Raw genomic sequence first — 25,671 nt, forward strand, 5'->3', positions numbered from 1 at the left:
ATTGCTTTAACTATATAGCTACTTTTTTCAAATCTAAGTTTGATGTAAACTATTCAAAATTAAATTTTTTTTTCTTTAAGAACTGTTTCTATCTCTGATTTGTTTATATCAAGAAGCCCTTTAAACATCATATCAGAAATTTTGATATCACTTTGATAGAAATAGTGCCCTGCTGCAATTCCATTAGATTGAAATATATATATATATAATTTTTTTTTTTTTGAAAAAAATTGTCATACTTAAATTAAGGCTCTTTTATTTATTTTATTTTTATTTATTTATTTTTTTTTGTCTGTTTATGAATTTACTGTAATTACTTTAATTAATAACTTGATGGGTGAACTTGTGGGGGGATTTGCATTTGGTAAAACATTGAAGGAATTACATATGTAGTAGAACCTTGCAATTTGTGGAGATTGTGCTCTTGATTTGCTATTCATGAATAGCAAATCTATGAATGCCAAATTATGGATCTGTAGGGAAAGTGGATGTTTTCTGGCAAAAAAAAGGTGAATGAAATTATAGGGAAAATGTAGGATAGACAGAAATTACATACATAATTTTTTTATATATATATTTTTTTAATGGATAATTTTTAGAAGCATTTATATTTTCAAAGTGCTTATTTTATTTTATTATTTTTTTTTTTTCCGCCTATTTGCATGTAGCAACACTGATTAGACAGATTTTCATGAAATTTTATATTTGGGTCTTTTAGAAAGATTTATTAAACTTTCCAGATTTCATTTAAATCAGACTGATAGAAATTGGCAATTTTGTTTTATTTTATAACCCCACCCCACTACCTTCAACTTTCAGATTCTTTCTATATATAAATGTAAATGCATTTCAGGTGTTTGAACATTACTCCATAAAGGAAAAGTCAGATTGGGGCTTCATTCAGGAGTTATAGAGTCACCAAAGGAGAACCTGTCTGTGCAACCCGTGGCTGTCAAACACAAAAAATATCGATGCTGTTTGCGGCATAATTTTGAAACATTGGGTTACAGTACATAACAAAGGCATTAAACATATCTGGTGAACAGATCCATCGTAATGTCAACAAAGAGTTGATCATGAAAAAAAAATTCACGTACCAAAGGGGGGGTGAAGGGTGAATTATGCAAAGCAAGTTCTTGTGGAATTAGAATATTGGCCACTTAACTAATACTAACTTTGATGCCAATAATCATTTGGTTTGGAAAAGTTTTCTTAGTGAAAGAAGTTACATTATACCTCTTATGTTCCTGTATAATAGCCTCAAATATTAAGCTTCAAATTGTGTTTAACATGGTGGTATTTAGATATTTTTGTACCACCAACCAAACTACTAACATTACTGTTGCTTCAAATTTACTGTCCTTATATTTGTATCTCAGGATACTTATCTAAAGACAGTGAAATCAATTTATTAAGTAAAGTTAACATAAAATCTAATAATGATTTTGCATATTATTAGTAGTTTAAGTGAATAATATAAAAACTTCAATATCCATTTCATATGAACTTGAAAAGTTACACATTTCTGTTATTTTCCATTCTTACAACCCACCAGAAATACCCTACAACTCACAAAGGAATTGTGATCTACAGTTGTACAGCACCAATTTAATGTGTACTTTGTAATAGTTTAGTTATATTTTTGATGCCCTTACAGTTTTTATTCATTCAGTGTTTTTAGTTCTGTTTTGCTGTAAAAGAAACATTAATGTTTCTTGGCCAGAATGATGAAACATACTTAAATCTGCTTGTTCTACATAGATTTTCTCAAACAGCATATTTAAAATTAGTTAATATAAAAATCATTACTATTGGTGTCACATTAATAATTAGACCAAAATAAGTGTATTTCATTTAATAAATATTTTCTCTAATACAGGCTTAGTTTTTTTTGCAGATCTCATGTTTGTAGAATCTGATAGCTTGCTGCTGATAGCCCACCAAAGCAGAAGCAGGCCCATATATATATATATATTCATGTTTTGCTTAATGCAGAGAACGAAGTGCCATAATCATTAAGGATCATCCCCACATCGGTCAGACTTGAAAGGAGAGGTAGGTGTTTTTTTTTGTTTTTTTGTTCCCATATATACACAGTTGTATGTAGATTCCCCACTTCAATGTAATACAAGTGTTCGTAAGGAAGCTGAGTTAATATAAGAATAATCTTATTTTGTATAATAATTTCACTTGTTCAGTTTACTGAAAGCAAGAGTAACAAAACTAGTTGTAAAATGCCATCCAGTATCTTTGGTTTTTGTGCTATTCTAGTGTGACATTCCTTCAACTAATAAGATTCGTTTTGTAACTGAATCTTGCTGATAGTTTAGTGTCTTTCATCATATTGTAAACTTGTCAGAAGTTGTGCCATTCCTTGGCAAGATACAGATCACAGTGATCATAGAACAAAGAACCAGCAGTTCAACCTCACGGCTGCTGGGTTCAAGTGGTGAGCTGATTTGTCAAGTTCTGACCTACATTGTTTGCATTTATCTAAATAATATAGGTCAGAGCTCATTTGTATGAAAAAGAAAGTCAGCAGTTAATTTTTAAAAAATTGCATATCTCCTAAAAATACTGACAAAATTAAAAGTACAGTCAGCTCTGCTATAACACACATTTTGGCAACGCGAATTTGCCCAACCGTGACTTATATATTAGGGAACAGTGCGGGTATAACGTAATTTTTGCGTTGGCTCATGCACGATGTTGTCTGCAAGTAACATCAAGGGAGCAAAAAATCCGACACCAAGCCGAACATGGCAACCTGCGCAGCAATACATATAAGTTTACGAAGCTTAAAAAATGTCAAATGTGTGAGAGCTATATTTACCATTTACTGTAGTTGTATTGGTCAGAGACACACTATTGTCATTCACTGTATTCACAAGATATTGTAGGCTGACTCATGTTTTCAGGAACTCACATTTTTTTAGTTCCAACAGAAATTTCGTGAGGTGTGATAGCGTGAGCAGAGGATACATTTGTGGAGGTCACTACCATTAAACTGTAAAAGCAATTTGCAGTTCCTGGTTTATTGGGCAATCTAATTATAAACGGGTAGTAAACTCGATCTTATTGCATTTGCGATAATACCGATAGCTGGAATTCTGTGGGTTTTTACTTTATTATGGTGAAATGTGTTTCCCCTTCCATGAAATCTTCAATCATATAAAAAAATAAAGTTTTTTCTTTTTTACTGTTTTAAATTTTACAATAAAAAAAAAAAGTCAGTGAACAAAAATATTAATTAGTATTTCAGTGCTATATTTATTTATTTATTAGAAATTTAAGGTGTTTAAACCTGTGTTAGCAATTTTATTGGGTTTCTAAATTTTTTTAATGTTTTACTTACCACACTGAACTTTTTTTTTTTTTTCTTTTTTTTTTTTTTTTTTGAGTGCTCTGCCCCTATCCCTATTTTCCCCAATAAGCCCTGTTGTTTTTAATGCACGAAATGCCATAACAGAGATTTTTAGGAACACATGTACTCGTTATAGCAGAACTGACTACCATTCTATATTGATTTCATGACTCTTGACTCATTATATGTAAAATTCAGAACTGTTAATAAAAACTGTGCAAGAACAAATTATCAGAAATAATTTAAACTTTTTATTAAAAATTGTTTGAAAATATGAAAGGCTTAGGTGTTTTTTTATTATTACAGTAAACCCCCGCTATTTGCGGTATCTGTATTCGTGGTCGCTGATTTAATATAAAATGAAATCTAAAAAAATGTGAATTTTAAAATGCCGTGAACGTTTTTTGTCATAAAAAAACATGGGTGTGGCTAAAATTATCTTTCCCGGTCAAAACAGCGCTCAGTGAGTGGGAGGAGAGGGGTAACAAAATCGTGAGCGTGGATGTTTCTCGCTAATCCTTGTTCAGTATGTGTTATGCGCTTGTCATGGAAGGTTTCGTTGTTTGCTTTTAATTTATATGCTTATAAATTGAATAAATTTTATCAATTTATAAATTGATATGCTTACAAAAGTGATAAATCTACCGCTTTGCAGTGTAAAACAGACTTTTTCGAGTGTGTTAACAGAAGAAAGTGAATTTATTGTGGACAAGTTCTTTCTAACCCGTACAAAAATATGGCTACGAATAACAAGGGAAATGTGAAAAGATCAAAGAAGGATCAAAGATGACATTAGCGAATAAAATTGAGTTATTAGATAAAATATCTAATGGTAAAAATGTCTCCTCGGTGGCAAAACATTATAAAATCAATGAGTCAATGGTACGATCAATCAAGAAATTGGAAGAAAAAATCCCACCGTAGTGTCCGTGAAAACGCGCTAATTGCTTCAAAAATTTGCTCTGTAACTCGTGATGTTAAATTAGAAAAAATGGAAAAGGCTTTAAATCTGCGGATAGAAGACCGAACTCAAAATAAAATTCCGTTAAGTTCACTCATCATTTGTGAAGAGGCAAAACTCCTTTATCAACACTTGAGCAAAACTGATGATAGCACTGGCGGGATAAGTTTTTTAGCTGGCAAAGGTGCTGGTTTGAAATTTCTAATAAATATTACATTTAATATTAAATTGTTTCTTATTTTCATTTTGATGCCATATGCTTGCATTTCACTATGTAATGTACATAGTCATATTATTAAGGTACATATAATACATACATAGACAAAATTTTAGACTAGTTTTTCTTATATATTTCATACTTTGGAACGGAACCCCTTTATTACTATGGGAGCCATAACTTAGTATTCGCGGAATTTCTCAGGAACGTAATCCCCGCGAATAGCGGAGTTTACTGTATTTATTTTTTATTTTATTATTATTTTGTGACATCTGTGCATTGCATGTAGTCAAATGACAAATGTTTGTTTGTTTATTTATTTATAATTTGTATTATAATTTTTATTTAGATCTTATTTTATATATATAATGAAATCTCATATTTAATGAAAGGCAGGTTTGTTGATTTCATCATGATATTTTCCTCTGATGTTTTAGTTTGTTAGTTTTTTGTTGTTATTGTTTTTCTTTTCGATAACAACCAAATTATAATGCAAAATATATTTTGCAGAATATATAAATATTTATTTAGTAAAAGAAATTATAAATTATCGTATCATTAAAAAGTGTATTCTCTTCTAAAAATTATATTGCGTTTCTGTTGTAGTTTTGTGAATGTGAAAAGGAATCACTATGCCATTACATGGAAAAATTGTTATAATTAACCGCAGTGGTCAAGATGGATCAACATTTCCACTTTCGGCAGACACTTGTTTATTTGGAAAGTAAGTTAGTTTATTGAGTTTATTGCTTCTAATTCTACTTTATACATATGTTATAAATCCCCTCTAATAATTTGTGTAGTTCTTCCTTAAATTTATTTATTCAAACTACCCACTGGCTGAAAGTAAATTTCCACATGGTAGCCTAACCATTGTATTATATAATGGGATAATTACCTCCTTATTCCTGCTGGCAAAATTCCTGTATATCATTGATAAAACCCCATACTATCCTAGAAGTTCATCTGCAATGCACAGAGAACTTCATATGTGATTGCACAATTGACCACAGGTCTTTTTCATTCTCAAATATCCTGAGCGTGGTAACACACAGTTATTATGTTATTCTGGAATTACGTCAATTTTAAACTTCAGTTCCCATTTCTCAACCCATTTGCCTAACTTTTCTTGATCCTGTTGCAGTGGCAAACTGTCATTAATCACCCTGCTAACCTCTTTGTATCACCTGAAACTTAGACATTAAGCCTGATATGTCTTTATCATTATCATTAATAAATATTGAAAACAAGGCTCAGAACTGAACCCTGGGGAACCCTTCTAATAACACTAGTCCAAGAAGAGCAGTGCCCATTGATTGACCACTCTCTATCTTCTTTGACGGAAGCCAATAGTTATCATTGGAATTGTTTTATTTTGAATTTTTATGTTCTCAAGAGGATATGTAATGCTTGTCAGTTTAGGCAGAGAGAATGAAACTAATTTTCAAATGGAAATTAAAATCAGACAAGCTTATATTTGAATTTTTAAGTCTAAACTGACCAAAATGTATAGGCTTAACCATTTGAAAACCGGCCTATTTTACTTATTTTTGGTAACTCAGGTGTGAAAGTTGGTAGCACCATTATCCTTATAAAGAATCCTGGCTAAGTATTTTTTTTAAAAATGCCCAGCTAGGATGTTTTATAAGGATGAAGTGGAGGGGAAATGAAAGTTTAGTTTAGTTTTGTATATGTGTTATATGCAAGCCTTCAAGAAATACATAAATTTCATTATGTAAAGTAATGAAATTAATATAAAATCAGGGCTACAAGGCTCAATGAATTCTATGTTGTAATGATATATAAAAAAAGAATAAGAGATTACCTCGATCTTTTTCATATAATTCTTCTAGTCAATGCTCTCCAAATTTAAACAAATAAAAGAAAGGGAAGTACCATAAAATTTTATTTAATGTGTTCATCCAAATTTCATTGTCATGGTTTTAATTATTTATTATCATAGGAAGAAAAGTATTGTTCATTTAAATTTTTGTGTTGTGATTTTATTTATTACTGTAATCAGTTCTTCCATTTTAATTATTTTGACTCAATATCTTCTCGTACTCATAGTTTCATTGGGTTGGTTTGATGTGTTCCTGGGTCAGGTTGGGGCTCTCAGATTTCGATTCTGGGATGCATCGGGTCATTTGGGACTGTGATCAAAAGAATTCATTAAATTATTTTATTCATTTACATTTGGAGAGCAATGACTAGAAGATTAAGAAATTGAGGTAATCTCTTATTCTTTTTTTATAGTAATGAAATTAAAGGGGGAAGAATTGAAAAATTGTGCATAGATAATTGGGAATTTGCTATTCTCTTCTTAAAGAGTAGGTGCATTTTATTTCATAACAACTGGACTATCAGACCAAAACTGGTAAATAAACATGAAATGAAGTCATAATTCCCAACTCTTTTCTTGTATAAGCATAAAACATATTTTATGGGGCTGATAGCAGAAGAGAATGTTGAAGTGTGGAAAGGTGATAATTAATGACATTATGATCTGATGTATATATATATATATATATATATATATATCTGATAATTAAAATAAATATGATATTTAAATAAAATCATCAGCCAGTAGTACGGCAATAATGCAGAGCGAAATGAAACGCAAAATACTATAAATAAACAAACAGGGAAGGGAAAGTAGAGATAATAGGACAAAAAGGTAGTCGATAATCCCCTATATAATTTAGTCAATTAAGTCATTAAACCCAATTAATAAAAAACGATATAAATTTAAATAATGCCAATTATAAATAATTTAGCGGTACCGCCCTTGAGGGTACCAGTTCCAAAAGACGTGAAATATCACCAAAAAAGTTTAAAGAAACTACCAAAAAACTAAAATATCAAAATAATAGACTGACCATCATGCCCCATATCGACAGAGGACCACGAGGCCAATAATGGTCATGGAATCGCTGCATTTCAATCGTCATACAAATCATCGCAAAGGCAGAAATATCGAAGAACCAAACCACCCCTCCATTCTCCGATAGATCAACCAATGCAGAGGATTATAGGGGATTATCGACTACCTTTTTGTCCTATTATCTCTACTTTCCCTTCCCTGTTTGTTTATTTATATTATTTTGCGTTTCATTTCGCTCTGCATTATTGCCGTACTACTGGCTGATGATTTTATTTAAATATCATATTTATTTTAATTATCAGATATAATTAGGCATCATGTGGAGGATGTGCATTTGCTGCCTCTAATGATAGCTACATAGCCATATTTATTTATTTTTATTACTTTTACCTAACTTTTACCTCACATAATATGAGTGGTAGTAGTGGGTTGTTATGCTAAATAAGCAGCACCTGTGCCGCCATCTATTCTTTTCCTTTCTATTATATAAGCTGGTTAAGCTTGCATTATGTCAGTGGTGTGGCTCTGATCAAGAGTGCTGTCTGTTCTATAGATTATTTTTCGCTGCATAAGGACCACCGCCATGCAAATCCTCTGCATTGGTTGATCTATCGGAGAATGGAGGGGTGGTTTGGTTCTTCGATATTTCTGCCTTTGCGATGATTTGTATGACGATTGAAATGCAGCGATTCCATGACCATTATTGGCCTCGTGGTCCTCTGTCGATATGGGGCATGATGGTCAGTCTATTATTTTGATATTTTAGTTTTTTGGTAGTTTCTTTAACCTTTTTTGGTGATATTTCACGTCTTTTGGAACTGGTACCTTCAAGGGCGGTACCGCTAAATTATTTATAATTGGCATTATTTAAATTTATATCGTTTTTTATTAATTGGGTTTAATGACTTAATTGACTAAATTATATAGGGGATTATCGACTACCTTTTTGTCCTATTATCTCTACTTTCCCTTCCCTGTTTGTTTATTTATATTATTTTGCGTTTCATTTCGCTCTGCATTATTGCCGTACTACTGGCTGATGATTTTATTTAAATATCATATTTATTTTAATTATCAGATATAATTAGGCATCATGTGGAGGATGTGCATTTGCTGCCTCTAATGATAGCTACATAGCCATATTTATTTATTTTTATTACTTTTACCTAACTTTTACCTCACATAATATGAGTGGTAGTAGTGGGTTGTTATGCTAAATAAGCAGCACCTGTGCCGCCATCTATTCTTTTCCTTTCTATTATATAAGCTGGTTAAGCTTGCATTATGTCAGTGGTGTGGCTCTGATCAAGAGTGCTGTCTGTTCTATAGATTATTTTTCGCTGCATAAGGACCACCGCCATGCAAATCCTCTGCATTGGTTGATCTATCGGAGAATGGAGGGGTGGTTTGGTTCTTCGATATTTCTGCCTTTGCGATGATTTGTATGACGATTGAAATGCAGCGATTCCATGACCATTATTGGCCTCGTGGTCCTCCGTCGATATGGGGCATGATGGTCAGTCTATTATTTTGATATTTTAGTTTTTTGGTAGTTTCTTTAACCTTTTTTGGTGATATTTCACGTCTTTTGGAACTGGTACCTTCAAGGGCGGTACCGCTAAATTATTTATAATTGGCATTATTTAAATTTATATCGTTTTTTATTAATTGGGTTTAATGACTTAATTGACTAAATTATATAGGGGATTATCGACTACCTTTTTGTCCTATTATCTCTACTTTCCCTTCCCTGTTTGTTTATTTATATTATTTTGCGTTTCATTTCGCTCTGCATTATTGCCGTACTACTGGCTGATGATTTTATTTAAATATCATATTTATTTTAATTATCAGATATAATTAGGCATCATGTGGAGGATGTGCATTTGCTGCCTCTAATGATAGCTACATAGCCATATTTATTTATTTTTATTACTTTTACCTAACTTTTACCTCACATATATATATATATATATATATATATATATATATATATATTTTTTTTTTTTTTTTCTTTCTTTCTTTCTTTAAGCTCTGTTTTGTAAATATAAAAATAAAGGTAGAAAGGTAATGTACTATTCAACTGGAAAGGCCAGAATTCATTCTCCAGTGCCTATTTTCTAATGAATGTTACTTTTTTTTCTGGACAGTAATTAATGTATTGGCTTTCTGTGTATATGCGTGGCATTATTAACAGTTTCTTTGGATGGTCCCTCCAGAATTCTGTCCTTTTATTTGTTCATGGGCATTTCTGCACATCAGCTACTCGGACTATGGTGTGCTAATTTATGTGGTCTTTTATTATATATTATGTCCGGACTAGTGCACAAGGGAGCATGAAATATAACCCATTAGCCCAAATCATTCTTGGCATTTTAATAATTCCTCATAGCAATGCTGGGTGTCAGCGAATATTCAACCAATAGAGATGGGGGAGGGACTGAATTCAGATCGCTTTCTGGTCTGGTTTTGGAAATGCTCTTAAGAGTCAAGCATGAACAGCAGTGCAATTATTATAAACAAAGCTTTGACTCAACAATTCTGATGGGGCAATTCTTACAGTGTCGTTCTTGAAGCAGTCATGATTTGTTGATGTCAGAGCAGTAGGGGCATAAGTAAGATTGTTGCCATATTGTATTCTCTGGTAGTATTGTTTTATGTACCTCTTTTCCCCATTTTTATTTTATATATAATTTTATAAATATTTTTAAAAAATTTGTTATTTATAGAAATGAATGAATTCATTTTTATAAATAACAAATAAACAAAGGCTTGCATGCGAGCCTTTGTCACCTACTCTTGATTTATACAGTTCTGGACCATTGTTATTTATGAATTATCTCTAAAGCATATTAGTTGCTGACTACGTGAAGTAATAGTTTAAAGCTTCAGGGTGTAAAGAATGAGTTAGCAAAAATCAGGGATGATTGTCTTAAAATAAATATCTTTAAAATAGAATTTAAGTAACTTACCTCTGTATTTTTAGCTGAGTTTAAATGAAGCTCGTGGCTTGAGCCGTGCATATCTTAGGAGGGTTTTTTTTTTTTGTTGTTGTTTTTGTTTTGTTTTTTTTTGTTAGTTGTTGGCGCATTGGCTTCTGTAGCCATATTGCACCTCCCAAGGTTTTTGCATTTTCTCATCTGATCTGAGCCCAAGGTGGGATTTGAACCCGTGACCTTTGAGTCACCAGGCAGGCACTTTACCCACTCGGCTAGCATCTTAGGAGTTAAGCAAAACAAAATCTCAGTTGAAGTAGGCCAATAAATTATACGGTGAATGTAATTATGATTTGACTGTAATTATCAGAAAGTATTCCATTATTGATGCCAAGAATACACAAGTGAAAGGATGACTATGAATAAATATAGAAGTAGTCATATGCAATGAGGAGGGCTTAGCTCTGATTGGATAATGCAAAACAGGCATTTATTAGATTCTGCATGATAAAAATTCCACAGATAAGCACAGTTAGAATGTTTGTGCTTTAGACATGTACAAGTGGATTCCGGTTATTTGGGCCACTGGTTAATCGGGACAGCTGTTTATTTGGGACAAATCTTAAAAAACAGAACCCAGTTGAGAAAATAGCCAGGGTTTACTTCACTTAATTGGGTCAACATGCCGTTTAATCGGGGCAGGGGATCGCAGCACTGGAGATTACCATATGATTGTCTCCAACTTTCCACGTGGTTCGGTCGGATTTCTGGAGGTCACAACCATAAAACAATTAGCAGTCACCTGTTTATTGGGCTTTTCTGTTAGTGCAATCTTTCATAAATGGATAGTAAACTCGATCTTATTGAATTTGCAATAATACTGACATCTGGAATTCTGTGGTGAAATGTGTTTACACTTCCAAGAAATCTTCAATCATGTAAAAAAATTAATTTTCAGAATCTTCTCTTCATTCCTATTTTTAAAGCTTCGTAACTTGTTACTCCATTCTCACTTGTGCATATCGTGTTACTTACAATTTGTGTGTGCCATGTTCTTTGTTATTGATTGTTTATCTTTTTACTGTTTTAAATTTTAACCCCCACCCACAAATGTCAGTGAACAGAAATATCAACTAGTTAGTATGTACATATTACAGTATGTATTAATTATTCTGATTATCACGTATTATTTAATTGGTAAGGTAATAAAGGGTAAATTTGTGCTTTACTTTTATAACCTGTGGATAATATTCCTCCTATTTTTGCTAATTAGAATGGCTGTTTAATAGAATTAAAATTCAATTCACAAACGTGATCACAATGACCGGCGTATAATGTACACATCGTATAGTGAATGATACTCTACTATGGTGAGTCCATCGTAACGTGATTTGATTGTACAGTGAACCAATTGTAAAGCGGGGGTCCATTATATTTTTAACTGTTTATGTGAAACTTCAGATAATTGGGGCAGCCGCTTAATCGGCCAAAATGCACTAGTCCCGATGTGTTCCAAATAACCGGAATCAACTGTATTTCTAATTGGCCAATGCTTGCAAATATTTAAATATATGTCTACTTGTAGATATTTTTAACTTGTGGGACCTAACAGATGCCTGTTTTTCATTATCCAATCATGGCTAGCCCTTTTGAATTTACTTGGTTGCTTCTGTATTTATTCATAGTCATTAGTATTAGCAATGGCCACACGGTGCAAGGTTTCGGCTGGTGCAGCATAAGCCTATATTTAATTTTTTTTTTTCGGCTGGTGCAGCATAAGCCTATGGCTTATGCTGCACCAGCCGAAAAAAAAAAATTTAAAAATAATAAATAAATAACAATAATAATAAAATTATAAGAATAAAATAATAATAATAAGAAGAAAATAAAAAATAATAATAATTAATAAATAAGAGAAAAGGAAATGGACAACCTAAGCGTTTTCCTCTTCCTCCCATAGGTAATTGATGCCAATTATCCAGCTAACCTTTAAATTTCCCCAAATTGTCAGCCTCTACCCCCATGTAGGCAACTTATTCCAGTAATTTGTAACTCACTGGCTAAAATAAAACTTCCTGCAATCCAGGCTAAACATCCCCCCCCCCGTAACTTGTCACACCTAAATTATACATATATAATAAATTTTATGTTTAAACAAAGAATCTAGGTTAGTGTGTTTACTTATATATGTAGATTTCCAGCTTTACAGTCCTCATGGGTAGCACAGTTGGTAGGATTGCCATCCTCCACACACCGATTGGAAAAGATCTGGGTTCAAGTCTCGTCAATGATGTGGGGAGTTTTTGTGGGCCTTTTTCACAACGTGTCTGAGTTAGTTGGTCTCAGGCAAGGTAGCACGAGCTTTTTCCCTCCCAGAAGCTCGTTTTTTTTTTCGTCCAGCAAAACAGAAAATCAACCTCAGAACATGTGCAACTTACAGGTAATATACGTGGGGAAATATGGCCTTAGTCCCTAAAGCTCCTAAAACCGCAAAAAAAAAAAAAAAAAAAAAAAAAAAAAAACCTGTTTTAACAAAAATAAGGGTGTTTTTTTTTTTTTTTTTTTCAATTAGCATATACAAAAATTATAATTTACAGAATTTCAAGTCCATCAACAAGTACCTGCTGACTTTTCAACTTGGATTCACAATTCTCGAATACTATAGGTACCAATAATCTTTCATGTTTGGGACTGTCATTTAAGAATTTAAAAAAAATGAAATCATTGCAGGAACGTTTCTATCTATTTCAACCAGTGGTTGGTTGAACATGAACATACAATCGGTTCTCTACTTCCTGAAAACTTGTTGAACCAGGTATACACTCTTGTCTGTAGTAGAAGCTTTTCAGCAGTCTGTATGTTCACTTTCACCAAAAATTTTATACAGATGATTCTCCATAATTTCATTTTCTATAGACACCTGTAAGGATGGTGTCTACCTTGCAGATACTTATAGAAAAATGTGATGTTCCACAATCAATCAATGACAGAATTGAATGCCATCTTGTATTGTGTCTACCGTACAGGCTCACGGTTCATATGGCAAGAGGTATGAGCAATATTGCCACAACCAGTATAACAGTTTCATTATATTGTTATTCTCTTAAAAAATACTTCAAGACAACCTTGAACCACCCTCATATTTCAATTACAGTGTTAACAGTTCAGCTTTATAAGAAAAGAAATGGATGTCAGAGGTTCTCTTCTCCCCCCCACCTCTCCCTCTCTCTCTCTTTGAATTTTAATAATTATGAAATAATTATGTGTTTGTTTCATGTGAAGGATTAATTTTTCAAATTTAAATTCTTTCAGGAGCCAGAGTTGTGACATTAGAGTTCAGCTACCTGCAGTTTCAGGAGAGCACTGTGCTCTTTCAGTTGCAAAAGATGGAAAGGTAAATAATTGTATATTAAATTATTTGCTGCATTAATATAGCTGTATAAAGAAAAATTAACTTTACAAAACCATGCCTAATCAGCAATCTTTTTTTTATCGATAGAAAATGAATAGAATTAGAAAATGTAAATGATTTTCATTATTAAATTCTTTTTTTGTATAAAGTGTTGGTGTACGTAGATAGGATTCTTTTCTAATAATGGTTAAATTTTAAATTCTATTAGTGGTTAACCTTTTAGGGAATGAAAAAAATTATTTATAAATATCGAAAGTTCAGAAGGGCTAATCTAATCAATCAGATTGTGCATTATGGATGCAGTTTAAATTTTGAAGAGTTGCTGATTACAAGAATGTCATGAATCAACTTGCCATAGAACTTTATTTTGTTTGTGTGGATTGTTAACTTTTTTCCACGTGAGTCGTAAAGATTTTATCTAACAGTCCACTTGTCAAGTAGTTAACCCGTAAATCTGTTTACCTTTCTTCTTTTGAATTTTGCATGTGATGATTCCATCTCACAGAGATTATTTGGCATTAAAAATGCCTTGAGCACCTCTTGTGCAGTCATTCTGAAAAGCTTAATTGAACTGTTAATTATGTGATCTAGACTTTTAAACAACAGATTTTGCATCTCCAGAGGAAGAAATTCAAGGGAGATAAATCAGGACTATGAGAAAGTTTATGGAACCATGATATCCTGTTCACTCTTTGGAATCATTTCAATATTCTTGGACGTTGTCATACACAAATATTAATACACCTGTTCAATTTTCATAGAGAATATGTTAAAAGAAAACAGACTGGGTTAACATTTGATCTATCCGAGCTAGTGCCTAATTGTCTCTAAAAAAACATTTCCTAAAAAAAAACCAGGTTACACTTTTTTTTAAGTTAACAGAACATTGATGAGTGAAATTAAACTTCTAGAACATGATTATCCAAGAGAAATGCTAAATTTTAAAATAATTTTATCATTTAAACCAGTTTAATTCTACATTGTATCCACATTACGTTTGCTGAACACTGTTCAAAATTCTGCATAATCTCTTGAAGTTTTTACTTGCTGCTGGTGGAGAGTGCTAGTAAGGAAGAGAAAGATTAGCATTAGTAGAGGCATATGATGCAAGAAAGCAAGCTTATGCAGCATCAGCCAAAAAAAAAAAAAAAAAAACCCCACTCCCATTTCACCCCTCCGTTCGTTCGAAATACCTGTCTAGCTGAGCCTTAAATTTATTTAGGCTATCAACTTCCCCAACAAGGGATGGAAGTCTTTTCCACCAACCAACTACCCGCTGGCTAAAGGCAAACTTCTGCACATCTATCCTACATCTGTCTTTCCTCAATTTGAATTTATGCCCTCTCAGGTGATTATTCTGAGCAAGAGGAAGAATCCCATTGGCAGTGAGCATGTTCAAACCATTCAAGGCTTTATACACCTCAATCAGATCACCTCTCAGGTGCCTAGTCTCCAGACACTGTAATTTGCAGAACTTAAGCCTTTCTTCGTAAGAACAACCCTTTGTTCCATTCACTAATCTTGTTGCCCTTCTCTGTACTCGTTCCAGCAGCTCTACATCCTTCTTGAAATGAGGCCTTCAGACCTGTATACAGTACTCAAGGTGTGGCCTGATTATTGTCTTATACAAGGGAATAATCACCTCCTTATCCCTGCTAGAAAAATTCCTGTATATCATTGACAAAACGCCATGAGCTACTCTTGCAGCTCGTCTGCACTGCTCAGAGAACTTCGTATCTGCCTGCACAATTACCCCCAGGTCCTTTTCTTCTCTACCACTGTCAGTGTAGTACCACGGAGTTGATACGTTGCCCTGGGGCTGCTGTTTCCCATATGTAGTACTTTACATTTGTCAATGTTAAACTTCATTTGCCACCTCTCAGCCCATCTGCTCAACCTTTCCAGATCCTGTTGCAGCAGCATAGCGTCAGTAGTGTCCTTAACAACCCTGCCAACCTTTGTATCGTCTGCAAACTTGGACATTAAGCTTGATATACCATCATCAATATTATTTAATACAGAAAACAATAATGGACGCAACACTGAACTCTGAGGGACTCCACTAATAACATTAGTCCACGATGAGCAGTGCCCATTGATTACCAGTCTCTGTTTTCTCCCCCTCAACCACCCCTTTATCTATAGCAGCAATTTGCCTCCAATGCCACACTGCTCCAATTTGTGCAGTAGTCTTCCATGTGCAACAGTATCAAATGCCTTTCTAAGATCCAAGTATATAATAGCAAACTTATTCCCTGCATCACAGTTCTTTTGTGACTGCATCATAGTATCCAATCAAATTGGTCAGGCAAGCCTTCCCCTTAACAAAACCATGCTGTGTCCGAGCTATAACTGAAGTCTTGTTTAGATGATCCTGCAGTGCTTCTTTAACCAGTGCCTCCATTAATTTTCCTGGAACAGAAGTTAAACTCACAGGTCTATAATTACTTGTGTCAGCCTTTGATCCTCCTTTGTGAATTGGGGTCACATTTGCACATCTCCAGTCTATGGGTACCTCCCCTGTGTCCAAGGAAGCTCTCATAATTATGGCTAAGGGTTTGCTTACTTCCTTTGCTGCCTCCTTTAATATAACTGGATAGATCCCATCCACCCCAGGTGCCTTTCTTGTGTTTATCTTAACAATTTCTCCTCCACTTTACTCTCAGTTATTACAAGATTATCTAGTTTATTGACAGAGTTGAATACACCTCTGGCATTACCCTCAATGAATAACTCCTCATGTGTGAATGTCGATGCAAAATATTCATTTAGTTTGTTAGGTATCTGAGATGTATAGTAATTAAAGCAGGAAGTTTTAAATGCCAATAGAGGTAGTGTTAGCTTTCATACAGCTCTTTTAGCTGCAGAGTTAAGTAAAAACTCAAATATAAACAGAAGTTATAATATTTTCATAAGGTGTTAATTACATAAGAATAAAGTCAGAGTTACCTACCAGATAGTGGAGTACAAATTTTAGAATGCTGTTGATAGATGAACTCTAGTTCTTTGTCAATTGACATCAGTGTTTAGTCTTGAGTTTTTAAAGAAATCTATGCTGATGCTATGTCATGGTGATATAGATGTTTATCGTATGTGATCGAATGGAATACAGTTACCTGCGTGATCTTTGTCTGCATACACATGTGTTTAATATTAAATTGTTTTTTTTATCTTTAAAGAGGCAAACCCATTATTTCTTGGTTGTAGAACAGCAATAAAAAAAGGTTTCAGATTCCATTTTGCTTCTCAAGAAGTTTTGCAATCGTGCGTATGTGTAATTGTAAATTATATGTAAAAGTATAAGTATGTAAGTAAAATATAATTAATTCTCTCTGACTTGAGGCAATTTGCTTGAGATAGGAGCTTAAAGAAAAAAATTGATATCTGGACCACCAACTTTTTTTTTTTGTCGATGTTATGGTGCTTAATAGTACAAACTAGAAGATGTTCATTTAATTTGAGGAAGGTTAATTGTAGATATAAGAAAATTCTCTTTTAGCTAGATGTTTATTAACTGTTTGAAAAAATTATCACCTAATTGTGTAGAGCTTAAGCAAATTTAAGGGCGGGTTGGACAGATTCCTAGAGGAAACAGGCTTGATTTTTTTTTTTTTTTTTAAGGCCAAAGCTGAATAAGCCTGGCTTGCATTGATTTCCTTTATTAATACTAATTACTACTAATAGTAATATATTAACATTCATTGAGGAATAGGGTTATGCTGTTTCTTGGCTTATCGTGGGATAGTCTCAGAGCTGCCCCAGGAATGCGTATTGGAAAGTTCTTAGGGTTATTCCAGGAAAATGATAATTTCCTCATCGATTGGGAATCTTCTGTCCTTGAAGCAAACTGAATACCTAAAATGTACCGATGGTAGAAATATAGGCTCAAATATGTACAAAATCAAAAAATAAATAAATACTCGTGGAGGTAAGAAAAAATTATTCCTCTGAAATGCATAACTACAATACCTTTTGTAATCATAAGCTGTTATATTCGTTGCAATTCACTGAAAAGGACATCATTTTTTTTTTTTTTTTTGTTATTTTTCTAGGTTTATTTAACACCGCTCAGTGATTGCAGTCCAACATTTCTCAACAATGTTATTGTGAATGGGACCATTTTTGTGGACCACATGGATGTTATTACAGTGGTGGATAGAAGTTTTCGCTTTGAATACCCACCTAATTCTATCCATAGGCAGGGTACTTGTTTGCCAATAGAAGAACTGAAAATTATAACCCCTAAAAGGAAGGTATAAAATTATTTAGATTATTTAGAAATTGTTCATTATATTATACAATTTTTTACTATACATTTTTTATGCTGGTGCCATAAAATAATTACAATAAGCACTGGTTATTGTTATCACATTTGCAAATTGAATTTTGACCATTAAACAGCAATGCTAATAAGCGAAAATCGGAGGAATATTTCCCACAGGCTATAAAAATTAAGATATAAATCACAAATTTACACCTTTTTCCCCTCTTACCAATTAACAAAATCAAATGATACGTGAAAATCAGAAGAATATTATACACCAGTTAGAAAAATAAAAATAAATTTATGCTTATGTACATAGCTTAATTAATATACTAACTAAACATAACACTTTGTAATCTGATATTTCTGTTCGCTGACATTTTTTTTTTTGGCTGTAAAATCTAGAACAGTTAAAAAAGATATGCATCAATCAATAACAATGCTCTTTTAACATGGTATGCATAAATTGCAACTAACACAACATGTTGGACACGCAAGTGAGATACGGAGTAAAAAAATTCTGGGCAGTTTTCATGGAGTTTTATTTTACCATACTGTAGTTTTCTTCTTCTTTTAAAAGAAAGCAGAAATTTTAAACAGACTTTCAAAGGGAGAAAGCGGGTCTTTGTTAGCATTAGCAAAATTTTACAAGGTTGGAAAGATTGTTACCAGACCAATATGGAAATTAGACGCTATACTGAACAATCACTCGGTTCTTTCCTCTTTTGCGACACAAATAAATAACTTGGTTTACAACATTTGCAGTGATTGCGACTCGTCTTACCAAGGATCTATGCAATTTCCTCTCATTGTCCATGTTAAACAGCATGCATCCTCAGTTCGTGCATCTTGTTCAGCAGTGTCAGAATTGGCCTTCCATGCCTTTAACGAAAAACATACATTTTTATTTAACGAGGCCAAAATACTTAGTCTCCAACGTAATTATTCGAGACTATCAATTGCAGAAACCATCAAAATTAAATTACATGAGAATTCTATTAACGTTTGTCGTCCATACCTAATCTCCGATTTGTGGTCTTTTGTGTGCATGTGCGAAGACAGATAATCGTGGTGTTTCATGCGCATGCGTGAGGACAAATAATCTCTCTATTTAAGATTCAAGCTCGCTCAATCCATAATTTTCATTCCTGTGATCATGACACATGGTCAAAAAACATTGTCTGCTTCAGGAAGGAAAATCGTTTTCCAAATTTACATTTAAACTTTAATTGATTTTTAATTAATTTTTTAATTGTGTTCGATTGATTTTTTACGGTAATCATTTTGCATTAATTTTTTATTCGTTTTAATTTCTGGAGAGTACCATACGGAAGTGTTCTACGTTTCATATTGAAGTAAATTTCTCTTATTCTTCTACAAATATTGATATCAACGTAGAACATATTGAGCACCACAGCTCTGTTATATACTATCAGAATAAAATCAGACAAATAGAAATCTTGCAATTATTATTTCTTTTTTCCATGTAATTTGTATGGAAAACAAGTGTTTTATAATTTATTAACTTAATAATTAATTGATAAGGAGATAACTGTGTTTACTTTTCATTTCTATTAATCACAAAAAATGAAAACAAATAATTTAATTTCAGAAGAAAAAAAATCGAAATGTGCCTGAAATGTAACACATTATGTGCATAATAAAACTAATTTGTTTTATTAAAAAAAATAAATAAATAATGGTAGATTCAAAGGTAAATGAACTAGTTCCTTTAGGATCCATTTAGATAAACAGTTATTACAATTTCCCACTAAACATTGGCTATTTACAGGAATATCAGTACTAAAAATTAAGGTAGTTGCTGCTGCTAAAATAACTGGATTTGCAATTTTACAACTTAAATTTTAATGTCTGACAATTAAACTTTAAACACATCAGTAAGATAAGCTTTGCTCATTGCCATAGGTCCCAACTATTGGGACCTACCAAGGGTCCAGCTTTTGGGATGTTGGTGCCTCCATAGCCAGGTGGGAAGGAGCAGCAGTGCGTAGCACATGCTTCTTGATTAGACCGGGGTTCGAGCCCATCACCACCAAATACAGAGGATGCGGAAAGGTCAGGGAATGACCACCGCATATCCCGGAGCAATATGGCCTTAGTTGCTAATACTCCTAAAAACCAAATAACAAACAAACAAACAAGCTTTGGGACAGGAATGGTGACCGGGTAAACAGTTAAACCTTAAATACATCAAGATAAGCTTTACTCATTACCATTAGTCCCAGCTCTTGGAACTATCCAGGGTCCAAATATTGGAAACTCAAGGATCCCAGTAAATCAGAGTTACATTGAAACATGAATTGAACATTGAAAATAATGTAGATAACTGATAATTGCACAATGTGAGTTTGTTAAAAAAAAATTTCTGGTTTGTTTTAGTTATTTTACTTTAGTTTTGTTTAACTCTGTATCATTTTTGTAAATCATATGTCTTAGACTAAACAAATGCTATCCAGGGCCCACATATTGGGATTTGTTTACACTTTTTTTTCTGCTTCGCTTTCAATATCTTTTTGCTTTCCTCTAACCCACTATATTTTATCGTTTTTGACATAACTGCAAACAAAACACTTGTATGCTAGTGCATACTAGCCTTTTGATGCTAATAGATTTTCCCACCTGATAAACTTCTATATACCTTCAATGCCATAAAATTATGCTTTTAGCATGTTAAAATACGCTTCTAACCTATTGCATTATATATGGTATGACCAAAAAAAAAGTTTGGGGACAGACTTTGGACCTTAAAAATGCAGTATAATAGCAAGTTGTCACTTTTCTCAACATGTTCAGTGATTCATCTAGATATAGTAATGCCCAAAACAGCCATTTATCTGCGGTCACCAAATCAGTATCCATTGAATAGGAGCTTTTTTTTCTGTTTTGTTGCATTAACACGTTCACTGCTGGAATGAAAACTTGCATCAAAACAAACTGCAATTTTTGTGCCTTAATGCAAATATGTGTCCATTCAATTGCGTAAATAAATGAGTGCTGTAAAAAGAAAGACACATAAAACTAAAAACTGAGCGATATTGGCATACTGATTGAACCACAGGCTAATGCGTTATGACTGGGATTTTACTGTCAATTGCACTATCTAGAAAGTGCTATAAAAGCTGTATGCTTGGTTCAAGTTTCATATGTTCTTTGTTTACGTCGAAGTTATTTTATCTAGCTTAGTACAGTCAAACATGGTTATAACGAGCACGGAAATAATGAGATCACAGCTGTAACAAGCAAAAAGCCATAATGATTTTAATTTATGCATATTCCCATACAATCACTCACTGTTATAATGAGCGTACTACACGGATATACCGTACAAATTTTGGTAACTATGCAAACATTCTTAATTGCTCAGGGTCGAAAAAACCCAATTCTTGGAATAGACAAAAATGAAAAGGGTAACTATGAACACCCTCATCGCATTGGATTAGCAACCAGTTTATGACCTTGTCCTTTCGGAGACAGGAACTATACAATAGTGCATTGGCATTCTGCTTGTCGCATTACGCTATTTACAGATTGTCTTGTATTCACTGAACCATAAATTTATTACGGGACTTCTAAGAACTTTGTATGCATTTTGGGACTTCTAAGAACTTTGTATGCAGATCACTTTACTGTTATTTTAAATAAAATCAGAAACATGTCTGCTAACAAAAGAAAGTGTCTCTCGATTTGCAAAAAAAATTCGAAATTATTCGTGAGTTAGAACGTGGTGCAAAAAAATGTTTGAAGTGCGTAAAACGTTTTTGTCCTCTTCAACAGTAATGACATTGTGGAAGAATAAACATGTTTACATATCGGCACTGGAAAAGCACATAACCAATTTGAAAAAAAAAAAGGGGAAAAAAATAGAAATTGTGAGGTTACAAATGCCAATGAAGCATTGCTTCACTTGAATGGTTCACCACACAAAGAAGTGCTGGATTTTCAATAAGACAGTCAGATCTTGGAGGCCCAAGCGGAAAAATTTGCTAAACAATTTGGACATGACGATTTTGTATGTAACAACGATTGGTTGGATCGATTTAAAAACTGAATACAAATATATTAATACAAATAATATGTAGGTATATACTAATACTGTATAATTTTTTTCTCTCTAATTCTTTTGTTTTTTGAATCTATATTTTTATCAAGTTATTGAGAATTAAAAAAAAAATAGGAGGCAGATTTAACTCATCACTGATATAGTGAGTAATGGTTATAGTGAGGAAATTTTTTCGGTCCCTTGATACTCGTTATAACCAAGTTCGACTGTATTTTCTACGAGAAGAAAAAATAAGTCTTTTGAAGATTATGCTTGCGGAATTTTAATTCTTCAGTTTATGAAAAATGAACATCATCCTTAGTTTGTCTACTGATACAGGAAAACAGTTTTTGCATAAAAAGTGGTTTCCTGTAAAATTTTACCCTAAAGGGTTGTTATAACGGATCCACAGCCCGAGATATCAGGAAAAGGAACAGTGATGGAACAATATATTGAAACTGATGACATTGAATCAACTCTTTATGTCATCTGATACTGAAATAGAATTCCATTCAAGTGATGCGGATTCTGAATCTCATTCAAATGCATACGTTGATGTTAGAATGCTATAAACAACAGATGCTGGCGTTACTTAGAATGATGATTCTACACAGATGAAATCCATTTACTAAAAAACACTACTTGTTCCAGCACCCCAAGGCACAAGTAAAAGACTCTCACGAGTAAGAGTCCTTTACTTGTGCTATAAGTATCTCTGAATTTGTGTTAAAATGAGTGATTTTACTGAGCATCAAATTTAGTTTCAAATTGGGAAAAAAGCGCAAAAAATACCACGAAAAACAAATAGAAATTAAATATTTTCACAAACTAATTGAATTCAACAATTACATATCACTTCTTTTAAACTTGATTGTTAAAAACAGCTTTCAGAGATGTGTTTATTATGTTGCTTATGTTTGTGATCTATCTGATCAGGAGTGATATTGATTTTTAACTATCAGAGTAGATGCTATGTTCAGAGACTTCTCCACTGAAAATTGAACTTTGTGAACCACTGTTCACAGAGTTTAAAGAGAGCTGCTTGTCTGTTGAAGATGATCCTCGCTCTGGCTGCCCTTCAACTTCAAAAACCAGTGATTCAGTTGCTTATGTTTGTGATCTGATTAGGAATGATTGATGTTTAACTATCTGCGAAGTTTCTAGTGATATTAGTATATCTTATGGGATTTGTCAATCAATTTTAATGTGACTCAGCTGAACCAAGTTTGTCTCGTGTGTAAGGATCTTCATCAGTGTGTTGCTGCTGATACACACCCACAATTTTCATTCTTCATTATTGGTGATGATGGATGAAAATTTGGAGACAAGTTCTGAAACCTATACAATCTCTGTATTGCTATAGATACATATCGTGTTACTTCTAATCAGGCTAGTTATTCTAACTGATCGCTCCTCAAATATACAGGGTTTTATTATTTTCTTTAGATAGTTTTTTTCTGATCCATTTCTGAAAATTCCTTAAATTTTTGTTTTTCATTCTTTACAGAGAACTGATATTTTATATCATTTTTCTGAATAGTTCATAAATTTTAATGTCTCCTGTTTTATTTTAGAACTTTGTTTTAAAAAATATCATTTCTCTTCTTCCTTTATTAATGTTAATCTTCAGCCAGTTTTAAAATGTAGTGCACATTCATTAACATATTACATCTTGTTATCAGCATACAGTAATGGTATCATTTCTACCTGCTGACCAATTGTGTAAAGCATTATTGCTTTCATTGAATACAATGCTGTTTTATACATTAGCATATATGTGTAAAATGCCTGTTGTCTTCACTGTGTGTGTGTGTGTGTGTGTGTGTGTGTGTGTGTGTGTGTGTGTGTGTGTGTGTGTGTGTGTGTGTGTGTGTGTGTGTGTGTGTGTGTGTGTGTGTGTGTGTGTGTGTAATAGCTCTACTCCTGTGGATAGATTTTCATAAAAAATTTTGTTTAGCTCTTTTATAACAATTTGGATTTCCATTGGCATCCAGCATTTTTATTTATTTATTTATTTTTTTTTTTTCATACATATCCTATATAGTGTAGCTGAAGCAGTGAGCACTGAATATTATTTTGTTGCCATGTACTGATTGGAGGATTGAATGCACAATATGGTGGATGTGTAGAAATGAAATGTGAATCATTACTATTTGCTAATGCACCTAATTATTAACAACTTGACCATTGTATGTGGTGTGTTACACAACTTGTAATGATGCACTGCTTATTGACTGAACTTATTTTAACCATGAGTAAATTGGTTGCTCATCTTGTACTCATGTTAAATGCTTATGGGCAGTTAAGTTAAACAATTCCTTTGGTTACTCCATTTTATTTTAACTAATGGCAAAAGGGTTATTTTATTCAGTCTGTAAAACAAAAATAAAATAAATATTTTCACAAGCTAATTGAATTAAATAACTATATATCGCTTCTTTTGCACTTGGGCTACAATTTAGAATGAAAATTTAAAGCTTGTTTCTAATTTGCATTAATGTTCAGATTGATATTTCCAACATGTTATTGTGATATACGCTCGGTGATCACTTAATTGTGACCACCCCATCAATATTGGACTAAGCCACTATTGCACTTTGTGCAGTATAAAAAGCTGAACAGCTTTGTTTGTATGCTAGAGCAGTGGTAATTTGCATCTGGTAGTGTAAGTCAAAGCGTTAAAGTAGCAGTTAGGGACATAGTAAAGATATCACAGAGTTTCAAAAGGGCATGATTGTGGGAGCTCTTGGACCAGGTGCTTCCATGTTGGAAACAGCATATCTTGTCAGTTGCTCACAGCGGTTAAGGTGTACAAAGAATGGTATTCAACAGATCAAACAACCCCCCCTGCCGATAGAACTGTAAAGGATTACGCAAGGTGGATGTTCAGGGTGAGTGAAGGGTTCAGTGCGTTGTAGGCTCAATGACAGGTCACTGTGCAACAATGTAATATGGAGAATGGGAGAGCAATATAACCCAAATAACAATACACTGCCCACCCAGACATTGGGGTTTCACAGCAGATGACTCAAGAGACATCCTCTCCTCAATGCTGAATGCTGTGGTGTCAACAACATGCTGGTTAGGACTGGAAATGAGTGTGCTGGTCGGATGAGTCCAAATACCTGGTGCAACATGCCGACAAATGCCTTTATGCATGGCACAAATAATGCTAGTCCATGGACCTATCGTGCATGGTGTCCGCTATCTGGGCAGGTGGCAGTGGTTGCTTGATATGGGGCATGATTTGCCGGCAGGAATTAGGACCCATGATGCATATGAACCAGTGTTTCACTGGTGAGTTTACTGGCAGCTATTAGGAGACCATGTATACCCTACCATGTAGCATGTTTTTCCCTGGCAGAAATGGGATCTTCCAAGATGATAATGCACCATGTCATCAGGCCTTCACTGTGCACAAGTGGTTTGAGGAACACAGATATCACCCATCTAAATTCGCCTGACTCCAATCCAATTGAACATCTGTGGGATAATATTTTGAAGGAAGTGAGGCATTTGGACCTGCAACAGTCATCTATTCTGACACTGTGGAAAGCTTTGGAGGTAGCATGA

At 33.4% G+C, this 25,671-nt stretch overlaps 1 protein-coding gene across 1 annotated transcript in view; it reads left to right on the top strand.

Moving 5' to 3' along the window:
• Positions 1 to 1,980: 1,980 nt before the first annotated feature.
• Positions 1,981 to 25,671, top strand: part of LOC150087385 (uncharacterized) — a 124,015-nt gene continuing 100,324 nt past the window's right edge. Inside the window, exons 1-4 of the mRNA XM_090372462.1 lie at positions 1,981 to 2,055; positions 5,149 to 5,266; positions 13,675 to 13,756; positions 17,827 to 18,027. Of these exons, the coding sequence (XP_090228588.1) occupies positions 5,175 to 5,266; positions 13,675 to 13,756; positions 17,827 to 18,027 (375 nt within the window). The 5' untranslated portion in view covers positions 1,981 to 2,055; positions 5,149 to 5,174. The remainder of the gene's footprint in view (positions 2,056 to 5,148; positions 5,267 to 13,674; positions 13,757 to 17,826; positions 18,028 to 25,671) is intronic.

The sequence above is a fragment of the Mastigoproctus giganteus genome, chromosome 4 (assembly GCF_048544385.1).
Source record: "Mastigoproctus giganteus isolate SK-2022 chromosome 4, ASM4854438v1, whole genome shotgun sequence".
Taxonomy (NCBI): Eukaryota; Metazoa; Arthropoda; class Arachnida; order Uropygi; family Thelyphonidae; genus Mastigoproctus; species Mastigoproctus giganteus.